Consider the following 12,023-nt stretch of genomic DNA (forward strand, 5'->3'; position numbering starts at 1 on the left):
AAAAAAACAAAATGACTTAATAATTTGATTCTTCGAACATGGTTGGTTTCACTTCACATCACCGAAGACTTACTCTACCATCGATCTGAAGTCTTTAGTACGTTGTCTCGGAAGGGTATAATCACATTAATCAATATAGGACCCTCTTCCATGTTTCTGAGGTGATCAATTTTTGTTTTGTATTTTCTGGTGGTTGGTACGTAATTGATTAATACCAAAAAGTTTTATCAGCCAAAAAAACAAAAAAAAAAGATTATGGGCATTAGAGAAGATGATGAGTGCTCACGTAATTTACCCTATACTTTCAATAATTGTAGTAGTAATTCGTTTATTAGCCACCGCACCAAACAAAAGTACTTATTGTCTTAATTTGTCTTCTAAGCTAGGAATTAGGAATAGCATATATGAGTGCCAAACTCTAATGTGACGGAAAGCTATCGGATAATTAAAGAATCACTTTAACTATCTTTTGTGATACTACAATTAAATACTCGATCGTCATTAGTTGAAGAATGCATAATTTATTCATTCAAACTTTGAAACTCCCAGTTTCAACGACTAACTTTTTGACTGCGACGATATTTTTGTTTTGTTCAAAAATAAGTCTCTAAGCTTTGGAAATATTTTATACTGTAGTATATGCTAGTATTCATCATATTTCCCACTTACCGTCTTGTACATAATTAAAATGAAATCATAATTCGTTTCAACTATTGTAGTATTTAAAGGCAGCACACTATTAGATTATTATTGCTTTGTTAATCAAATTTACAGATCTTAATTGACACATTATATTCAACCGTTGATCACTTCTAGTTTCCAATATAACCGTGGATTTCTAGCCTAGTAGTTTTCACTATCATCGCCGTCATGTCATAACATGGATTCATACTTAAACATATCAAAATAATAATAGTTTCTTCAAAAGTCAGCATAATAAAATCTTGAAAGTTTTGAAATTGAGTATGAACAATGTATATAGTAGTTGCGAACTACTAATAAATAAGTGAAGAAAAGAGGACCAGAAAGCAAGTGCATATAAAAGACCAAAAAACTGACAAAGAATTCTTCCTTTCAGTTTCCAATAGTTTCCTGATTACGAAACTGATTACGAAGCCCTTTATAACAACAACAAAACAAACAAATAATTCAAAAACCCACAGACTAGACAAGAACCACTGGAATACTTGTCCTATTTTTCTAACTCTCCCTCCCCTTAAACTAAGTCATTTGAGAAGCATGCTTACTGTCAAAAGAATGAGTTAAATTGTATAGTAACTAGTAACGAATAAACTAACCTGTTGAGTTATAACTGAAAAACTTTGTTCTTCTGAGTTATTTTTGTGAGCCCCCATCCCATGCACTGTGCGGCAGTAGTGTGGTATTAACTCTCCTCGTCATAAGTACTCTTCTGTGTATCCGTAGTTGTCACTTGTCAGAGTCATGCTCGAAATAGTAGTCTCTTCATAGAACTGTTCCGTTGCGTATTCATACTGTCCATTTTGACCATATTCTCAAGTAACTTTTTTGGCCTCTTGTGGCATTAACCTTTCTTGGATTGGGTATCTGATAGCAGTTCCTACAACAAAATATAAACACAAGTTGTCTTTTATGGCAGATCAGTCACAAAAATATAGGTGGAAAAGTGGGCTCTCGATTAGATTTGGCTCATATAAAATCCGCAAAATAGTTTTGTTAGTTAATCCAAAAGAAGTTTAAATTTTACCTTTTTATGGCAACATTTACTCGACAATGAGAAAATTCAGAAACTTTACTCAATTTGCAAAAACCCCCACTCGATAAATAAACCAACCAAGCAAATACATTTACTCGATATGAAACAAATCGAATTAGAGATTTTTTTTTTTAAAAAAAAGCAAGAGATGTGTTCGAAGAAGTAACTAACGATTTCTGAGTCTTGTTCGAGAGAGAAAGAGATCAAGCGTGACCAAAGTGGAACAAATCCGTAGAAGAAGATTGAATCCCCATCTGCATTCTGCGTTGACGCACACGGACCGGAACTAATAATGCTTAATTAAAAACCGAACCGGTTAGGTCCCAACCCGACCAGTTTTTTTTAATCGTGATTAGAAATCATCTTTTACTCTCTCCGTTTCTCACAATCTTGTAGGGAGAAGAACTGTGAATTGCATTGGAGATAAAAAAAAATATCGTTATTAAAAAATGTCACTTCATAATAACATGATTCAAAATTTCAAATCAGGAGTTGTATGATATAAATTCTTTGAGGTTCATCAACAAGAACTCGTATGATGCTTATGATAAGTGGTTTTGCTATTTTAGTAGTCACCTAATTAAGTTGCAAATCTAGTAGTACCGGCCATATAAAGTATAAACGCATCGCATCGTGTCGTATAATAAATTATTAGAAAACGGGTTATTTGAATAGACACAAGGCTTTAACGACACGAAGGCCCAATGGGCTTAGAGCTTTAGTTTAAGAATTTATTTAGTTTGATATAATATTAGCTCTAAGCCCTAATTAACCGGTAATTCAAGAATATCAAATTAATCAAGTATGCTTCTTCTATATATATTCTCACATGATCTCAGTATTCTTTCCATCTCTTCTTTCTTATTTTATTTTCCTGGATATTATTACATTTGGGATTAAAGAGAATTGAATCTATCGTCGGTGTTGTCTTGCTTCTAACCTTCATTGTCACAATTAATTAAAAATGATATGCACCAAGTATCTCGATCTCTAAAAACCTAATCGTTGGTTTAGAAATGTTATTTGTCATTACAACTATTTGACAAAATTTCAAGGTTTTTTTAATATATATACTCATTTTTCTAAAATTCCAAAAATGAATTCAGGTTAGTTTTCAAGAGAAGTATGGGAATCTCAATTTTTGATTTTTAACCATATATTATCACTTAGGACTTTGCATTAGTTTCACAATTGCAAATACCTTGAAAGAAGAGTAAAATTAATACTTAATCAATGGAAATGTATAACAAAATTGGCATATTCTCTAAAGATTTTGTTTTATAATAATTCTGTACAAGACGTGATCATATACTACAATTTTTTGTTTAATGTACATATTGTAGTAAGATAGATGCTTATTTTAAAGAGATTTTGAAAGGAAAAAAAAATCATTTCGGCGATGTAACCACAGCCACAACGACACCCACAGGCCACAGCGACACCCACAGCGACACCCACATGCCAAAATCTCAAGTAACTGTTATGTTTGTTTGTGTGGGGGATTCGATCTACAATTTTGTCCGGTAGCTAGTTTACAATAGTTTACAAATTACAATATAATTTGTTTACAATATAATTGTTGGTTTACAATATAAAATAATATAACAGTGCTAATATAATAGTTTACAATAGCAAATATGTTCTATTACTAATGGTTTAGTTGGTTTAGTGATGATTTCTGTTTGATTTTGGTTTTATGAGAGTTCATTTTGTCTTTGTTTTGTGATGTTCCGGTAGTTTACAATGGTTGAATATTAGCAAAAATGTTCTGTTAACATAGTGGTAATAGTTAAATATATAACGAATTATATATGTAATGGTTTAGTTGGTTTAGTGATGATTTCGGTTTTATGAGAGTTCATTTTGTCTTTGTTTTCTGACCTAGTTCTGGAGACTGGAAGACCTTCGTTGATCGATCCAACGCCTTAATCCAATGGGTTATAGGAACCGCTTTACTCTTTGTCCCAGCTAGTTACCTTATCCAAGGAGGAGGAGAATATAAAGGGGATGATAAGAAGCGGCTTAATCTTGTCACGGCTTTGTTTGAAGAAGTCAAGTCCAGGTTCCCAGATTTCTTCCTCCCTACGATGATGGGATACATAGGTTTCTATGTTGGGTCCTTGTGGTTCAAAAAACCAAAGTTTAAGAAGACGTTCGAAGTTTTGGGCATTATTTCAGGATATGTTTACATTGTCGAGATCCTCTACTATGTTGGCTTGGAAGCCTCCGTGTACGCTGCCGTCGGCTTTGGTATCATCTTTTTCGTGTTGATCGTTGCAAAGACCATTGAGTATTTCTGCTAGACCAGTCTGTATCTTCTTTTTTATAATAAGTATATGTATTTCCTTTTGTTAAACATTATTCGTCTGTGTGCAAAACTTTTACGTCTTCAAAACAACTAGAAAAGTTTCTTTGGATTTTGAACCTCTGTCATATTTAATGAAATTGCACAAGGTTTTTTTTATATATATTAGGATCTCTATGGAAACTCAGATGATTGTTTGTTGGATTAATTTAATTTGGATATCACACACCACACACACTGATGCAAGATATGTGGATTCGATATTTATTTATTTTTGGGGTTAATGAAAGATCCAACTCTGTTTCATGCTTGCTTATGGCACATAGTAAATGAAACGTGTATATTGGAAAGCAATTTAATTTCACTGCTCTTGGAACTAGAACTAGAGTTTGGAACTGAGACTGGTCAGAGGTATTGCTCAATCAGGTTGGAAAACAGAATTTCTAGCCAAACATGCTTGCTAATGAAGTCTTTTTGTTTTTGTTCCACAGTGCTGCAATGATGGGTCTTATGTTACACACTAAAGCAAAAAGTTTAATAGAAATGGAAATGTATTCCGATGCAGTTGAAGTGCTTGATATGGCATAGGTTAGTTGCTACTGCTGGGAATCAGTTTTTTTTGTTCTATCAATCAATAATGTGTACATGGGACGACCTATATCTCAATTCTCGACATTACATCCAATGCACATCTCACCGTTGATTTGTAAATGACTAGTTTAACTGGTTATGAAATTAGAGCCTCATGAAATTGAATGGAAGCTATTAGAAGCGCTTTGTTACCAGACAATGGAAGCTATTTAGTGAAACTGTGAATTAAGTGGATGTTTAGGAGAAATTGTGTTTTCTTTTTCTCTGTATTGGTAATAGAATAGTGCCTTGATTTCGATATTGCAGTATCTATCTTAAATTGATTGCTCCTCCAAAAAGATTCACGTTTGGTCTTGTCTTATTTCTCACCCAATCATCTGCAAAACCAATTCTGTATTTCCTTCTTGTGTGTTTTTATCCTTTTGAGCTATGTTTGCAAGTATGTATAGATATACTGGATTGTTCTATGTACTTATGGACATTTGTTTAAAACTTCAGGGTCAATTTGAAGAAGGTTTAAAGGTATTTCAACAGCAGGTCAATGATAACCCCCGGGATTTTCGACCTTACCTTTGCCAGGTAAGTTTATTCATGAAAGAATGTTCTTTGATTCACTAAAGTCATCTCTCAGTTTTAAGGTAACCCCCTGTTCAGCTTTGAAGAAATTGCAAGCGTTTGTTTCAGGGCATAGTCTATAGCTTGATGGAGAAAAAGGAAGAAACAGCTCAACAGTTTGAGATATATTGGAGTCTTGTACCTAAAGAATTCCCACAAAAGGGATTTCTCGACGATGTTGCATTGACTGCTCAAGCCAAATCCCTAGAACGACTTCAAAACACATTCAAAGCTAAATTTGCTCAGGGGAAATAAATCATGAATAGATAATTCCGAATATCCAGGTAAAGAATTTCATCTTACTCATGTTTCATCAGTAGTTAGAAGTATTCATTTTAGTCAGTGGGTGCATTGTGGAACTTAGAAGAATGACACTTTGGGGGTTTGCAGTCATGTTGTGATTTCTCTCAAGTGCAGAATCAGACATGAAAGGTTGTAGTAACATTTTTGTCATGTATATCACCACAATATATAATACTTCATTTTTCTTTCACTCTTTTTGGTGAAGTATTCTCATGTGGCTTAGCTATCTATATCTCCCTCTTTATGCATAAGCTTATAGAGCATTATGTAAACATTGTTTTGTTGTCCCCTTCGTTCATTATTCTAAATCCGTAGTGGCCATTAATGTTGTTTGTTTTTGCTATATGATCCATGCAGTTTCAGTGGTCAACGATTCAAGGAATCTCTTGTTCTCAAGACTGATGAGCCTCTGTTTGTGGACTTTTTGGGCACCATAATGTGTATGGTGTTAGAAGCATCCCGACCATCATATGATCTTTGTCAAGGGTGAGAAGAAGGATATCACTAATCATTGGTGCATGCAGTGTCTAATTTACCACATTAGCAACGAACGAGCATCGTCAAATTCTTTTAATGTAGTGATCACTGTTAAAAAGTCTCTCTTTTACTCTGTATCTGAATTCCATACTTTTTAACCTATGTATAATAATATCATGTCTCAGATTTTTTTTTCAGAAAACGAAAACATACTATATTATGTCGTAGGTGATAACATTCTAATGTCTAACTAAAAACATTAAATACGACTAGCATGCATAACTGAGATAAGGTCAGAGCATTACACACACAAACTTACAAATCTTTGTGACGATAAATGTCTTATTGAAAACATTAATGAACATTGCATAATTGAGACAATGTCAAAGCATTACACACAGACTTACAAATTAAACCTTGTGCTGCTAGTACGTAGTCTGATCTCTTGAAACTTACAGAGTGCTGTTTTTAGAGAACCGGAATAAAAGAGACACCAAGTCGTCGCTAATCCTGTTCCTCACGTCATCAAGAGAATATATATCTCACATTGAATCTGGAACAGGTAGAAACACCATCCACTGTTTCTCTTTCAAATCTAAATCAGTTGACTACTTCCAAAAGACAATGATGAAACTGAGGTTATGGATCCGGGGATTGGATGCGCAGTAAGAGCAGGCAGGTAACAAGGGTATCCCTCCTGAAAAGGTTGAAAGGTGGCGTGGATCTATATATGAAAGTATAGAGATGACATTAAAGAAAACATGGGTCTCTATATATAGAGAACTAGAGAAGTACCAAACCGAGTAAAATATATCTGAGAGAATACAAAGGGTTAGTACTCCAGTCTACGATCGGTCACAGGTGTGATTGCCAAATCTCAATAAGCAAAGAAATGCCTCTGCGGCTCCAAGTGATTGTTTCGTTGTATTTGGCAATGACTACTTTGATCATGTTTTCCATGTACTGACGCCCTGTAAGGTTGAGCGGACTAAAGAAAGAAGGCACCAAGGTCAAGAGGATTGAATCCACAGTAAATTCGATCCGGATTCGTGTGAAGGTAATCTCGTTGATCGTAACAATAAGTAACCAAGAGTAAAATGAAACCACAGTAAATTACTAATGTTTAATTAAAATTGAACCGAACCGGTTAGGTCTGAATCCGGACCAGTTTTTATTAATCGTGATTAGAAAACATCAAATTTTACCCTCGGTTTAGCTCACAGTCTTATACGGAGAAGTACGTACGTGTCCATGCGAAGATAAAATATCGATCTCACACTAGATTTCTATGTTATGAACCTTCCCCAGTTTCTTCGTTTATCATAATTAAGGTTGTGGACATTGGACACTAGTAGTAGTACATAGTCAAATAATCAATCAAGAAAGTTATATGTGTACTCAACTCCCCAATTAATAATGAGGTTTATTGAATGTGCATATATATGTTGGATTATATCAGTCACTAAAATATAGCTGGAAAAGTGGGCTATCGATTAGATTTGGCTCATATAAATCCACAAAATAGTTTTGTGAGTTAATCCAAAAGAAGTTTAAATTTTACCATTTTACGGCAACCTTCTGCAAACATTTAACCAAACGATCTGCATTCTCCACCCACTCCTTACGGAGAAATTTCACAGTTTGGATCTGAAAGAATTAAAGCGTGACAATTGACCAAAGTGGAACAAACCCCTAGAAGAAGATGCATTCTGCGTTGACGCACACGGACCGGAACAAATAATGTTTTAATTAAAATTGAACCGAACCGGTTATTATTAAGAGGTATAATAAATTATTAGAAAACGGGTTATTTGAATAGACATGAGGCTTTAACGACACGATGGCCCAATGGGCTTAGAGCTTTAGTTTGATATAATATTAGCTCTAACCGTAATTCAAGAAGATCAAATTCATCAAGTATGCTTCTTCTATATATATTCTCACATGATCTCAATATTCTTTCTTATTTTAATTTACTGGATATTATTACATTTGGGAATTAAAGAGAACCTCAGGAATTGAATGTGTTGCCTTGCTTCTAACCTTCATCAATCAACATTAATTCAACATGATATGCACCAAGTATCTCAATCTCTAAAAACCTAATCGTTGGTTTACATTTTTGTTGCCTCATCCAACACATGGTAGCTGTGTGTATGAAAGTCCTATTTTTCTCAAAATCTTTATTTGTCATCAAAAAATTAAGCATTAATTGTGAAAAATAAATATTGACAATTTCAAGGTTTTTTTAATATATATATATATATATATATATGGAAATACTCATATTTCTAAAACTCCGAAAAATGAATTCAGGTTAGATTTTAAGAAAAGTATGGGAATCTCAAAATTTGATTTTCAACCATAAATTATTACTTAGGACTTTGCATTAGTTTCACAATTGCAAATACCTAGAACTAAAAGTAAAATTAATTGTTAATCAATGAAAAGGTATAAAAATTGGCATATTTTCAAAAGATTTTGTTTTATAATAATTTTGTACAAGGTGTGATCATATACAAAAAAATTATGTTTGATGTACATATTGTGGTAAGATAGATGCTTATTTTAAAGAGAATTTTGGAAGAAAAAATAAACATCCATTCCTATTTAAAAAACCATCTAAAATTAATAAATAAGATTTTTTTTCTTTCCGCCACAGTCACCGGGCCAAAATCTCTTCACTTGGTAAACATTTCCAAAAACTAAGAAGAAAAAAAAAATCTTTCGTTGATGGTTCTAAGATCAGGCTCTTGATGACTGAGGATGAGGAGGAGATAAACGCTGGAGAGACAACGACGGACGTGGCGGGTTTTTCAGTGGTCTTCTCGCTTTCTTCGCCAACATGTTCTTTTTCACCCCTGATTAGGTTCTAGTGATGATTTCGGTTTGGTTTGTTGGGTTTGATGAGAGTTGGATTCCTCGTCATTTTGTTTGATCTTTTGGGAATGTTTAATTTGTTATTTGAATGTATATTTGTTACTTTCTTTGTTTGTTATTTGATATGTTAGAAAACTTTTTGCTGGATTTAATAATAATATAGAATGTTTAATAATATGAAATGTTTTGAAATTTTTATTAGTTTATTATGATATATTTAATTTATATATGGATAACCTATTTAACTTATTTAGTCAATGTGATTTTATTATCAAATTTGATATATAAATTCAATCTATATAATAAATGGGTCAGGTCAAATCTGTCCACTTAAATCTTAAACCCAACGTGGGTTTGGGTCGGATTACCCATATGAAGGTAATCTCATTGATCGTAACAATAAGTAACCGAAGAGTAAATTGAATCCACAGTAAATTACTAACGTTTAATTAAAAATGAACCGAACCGGTTAGGTCCGAACCCGAACCAGTTTTTTTTTATCGTGATTAGAAAACATAAAATTTTACTCTCGGTTTAGCTCACAATCTTATACGGAGAAGTACGTACGTGTCCATGCGAAGATAAAATATCGATCTCACACGAGATTTCTATTTTATGAACCTTCACTAATTTCTTCGTTTATCATAATTAAGGTTGTGGACATTGGACACTAGTACATAGTCAAAATAATCAATCAAGAAAGTTTTATGTGTACTCAACTTCCCAATTAGTAATGAGGTTTATTGAATGTGCATATATATGTTGGATTATACTTGTCTAGACTAATAAAAAATAATTTCTAACTATCTTTTTTTAAAGAAACATCATTGTGGAGCTGAACTGAGTTTTTGCTTGATATATGATTAGCATAAATTCTATAAAGTTGGCATAAGTATAATCTCTCTCTCATTTTTTTTATGTTATATTTGTATTAGCATAATCACTTTACTAGAAAGTCTAGAATCATGAAAATTGTATGTCATATATTACCTCTCTCTCTTTTTTTTCTCTGCCTGTGAGATAAGCTAGTAGTTATCATGTCGACAATGGGATCTCTAAAATGATATGTGTATACTTTTTTGAATTTTTCTAGTAAAGGCTATGAGCCTTTTTGGTAGGTCGATCGATATTGTTTAATATTTCTAAGAAAGCAAACAGCAAAGGGTAATTTGCAAGACATTCCAACAAATCCTTACACTTCATGCAATTTCATGTTTTTTCCCTTTTTCGTATAAATATAACTCTCTTTTGCATTCTCCTATTCATTAAGTTCCTTTTATCCTTTCCCTCTCCAAATCCCTTAAACAACCAACCAAAACTTTCACAAACTTTCTTCTATATTCCAGATATCACTTATACCAAACAAAAGGAAAAAAAATGAAAAATAGAAGATTAATCTCATTATCTATATCCATTGGTATCGCCCTAATTGCCATTTTAGCATCCAAAACTCTCTTAAAAACGCATCGGCCTGAAGCTTTTACGCGCTCTCCTTTTTATTTTTTACAAGATATCAAGATATTCTTTTGTGGTCACCGTCATCATCATCATCATCACCATCATAAACCTTCGGATACCAAAAAGAAGGTATCCATATGCGAAGATTTCCCCAAGAATATACCTCCAATGGACACGGACACAACGTCATATCTCTGCGTTGATAAGAATGGTTGCTGCAATTTCACGACGGTGCAATCAGCAGTGGACGCAGTTGGGAATTTTAGTCAGAGAAGGAACGTGATTTGGATCAACTCCGGCATGTACTAGTATGTCGTCGTTATCGAAATATTAGTTACTAGACTTCCAATTAATATGTATACACATAACGTAACTGATATATACTTATTGCATGGCAGTGAAAAAGTTATGATTCCGAAGACTAAACCAAACATAACGTTGCAAGGACAAGGGTTCGAGACTACGGCCATAGCGTGGAACGACACGGCCTACTCAGCTAATGGCACTTTTTACTGTGCCTCGGTCCAAGTCTTCGGTTCTCAGTTCGTCGCTAAGAACATTAGTTTCATGGTAATTCAACCAATTTTACCATAAAACAATTAACATATATGTACTCTTAATTCAACTAAACTGAACATAACGTTGCAGAAAACACCCTTGATTCCATTTTATATAAGAGATAGATGCATAATCCGATTTTGCGGTTCGGATTTGTTCGTTTTATTAACCATTAAGGATAAATATAAACCGGTGATCAATTGTTTCGGTTTTGATTTCGATTTCTTAGAAACGATATACTGTAGCTTTAATTTGTTTGAAGTATTTACACAAATATAGTGGTATAATATTCGGTTTGGTATTTTATCTCTCAGCTTTTGTTCGGTTTGGATACGATTTATCCGAATAAAGTAAACTAGCTATGGAAACCAAATCGCTTTATTATTATATTTTTTACCCGGTTATGTTGGTACGTACGCTTCCTTTTTGGTTAAACCGGATTAGGTAAACCTAGTATCAAAATTAAAATAACGTTTGTGTGATAGAACGTGGCGCCGATACCAAAGCCAGGAGACGTAGGAGCTCAGGCGGTAGCGATAAGAATCGCCGGAGATGAATCGGCGTTTGTGGGATGCGGTTTCTTCGGAGCTCAAGACACTCTTCATGACGATAGAGGTCGTCATTACTTCAAGGATTGCTACATTCAAGGCTCCATCGATTTCATCTTCGGCAACGCTAAATCTCTATACCAGGTCTGTATATTTACGGTTTACTATATTTGTGTTTCTGGTTTAATTATACCGGTTTATTAATTAGGTTTTCGATTGGTGACAAGCGTAGGACTGTCGAATAATATCAATGGCGAACCAAGTGAGCCCAGGGTCAAAGGCGGTCAACGGAGCCGTGACTGCAAACGGTCGTAACTCCAAGGACGAGAACAGTGGCTTCTCATTCGTCAACTGCTCGATCGGTGGCACTGGTCACGTGTGGCTAGGTCGTGCATGGAGGCCTTACTCACGTGTAGTCTTCGTTTCCACTACCATGACCGATGTTATCGCATCCGAAGGCTGGAACAACTTCAACGATCCCTCCAGGGACGCGTAAGTGTACAAAAACTCAAAAAAATCGGTTTTTTTTTTTTTTTTTTTTTTTTTTTTTTTT

At 34.1% G+C, this 12,023-nt stretch overlaps 1 protein-coding gene and 1 long non-coding RNA gene across 2 annotated transcripts in view; both read left to right on the plus strand.

Moving 5' to 3' along the window:
- Window positions 3,381-6,163, plus strand: LOC104739067. The gene is made up of 4 exons (XR_759936.2): window positions 3,381-4,628; window positions 5,130-5,210; window positions 5,316-5,530; window positions 5,907-6,163. It is a non-coding gene; the product is annotated as an uncharacterized LOC104739067 (long non-coding RNA).
- Window positions 10,086-12,023, plus strand: part of LOC104739068 (probable pectinesterase 8) — an 8,713-nt gene continuing 6,775 nt past the window's right edge. Inside the window, exons 1-2 of the mRNA XM_010459315.2 lie at window positions 10,086-10,672; window positions 10,763-10,934. Of these exons, the coding sequence (XP_010457617.1) occupies window positions 10,284-10,672; window positions 10,763-10,934 (561 nt within the window). The 5' untranslated portion in view covers window positions 10,086-10,283. The remainder of the gene's footprint in view (window positions 10,673-10,762; window positions 10,935-12,023) is intronic.

The sequence above is a fragment of the Camelina sativa genome, chromosome 14, assembly GCF_000633955.1.
Source record: "Camelina sativa cultivar DH55 chromosome 14, Cs, whole genome shotgun sequence".
Lineage (NCBI taxonomy): Eukaryota > Viridiplantae > Streptophyta > Magnoliopsida > Brassicales > Brassicaceae > Camelina > Camelina sativa.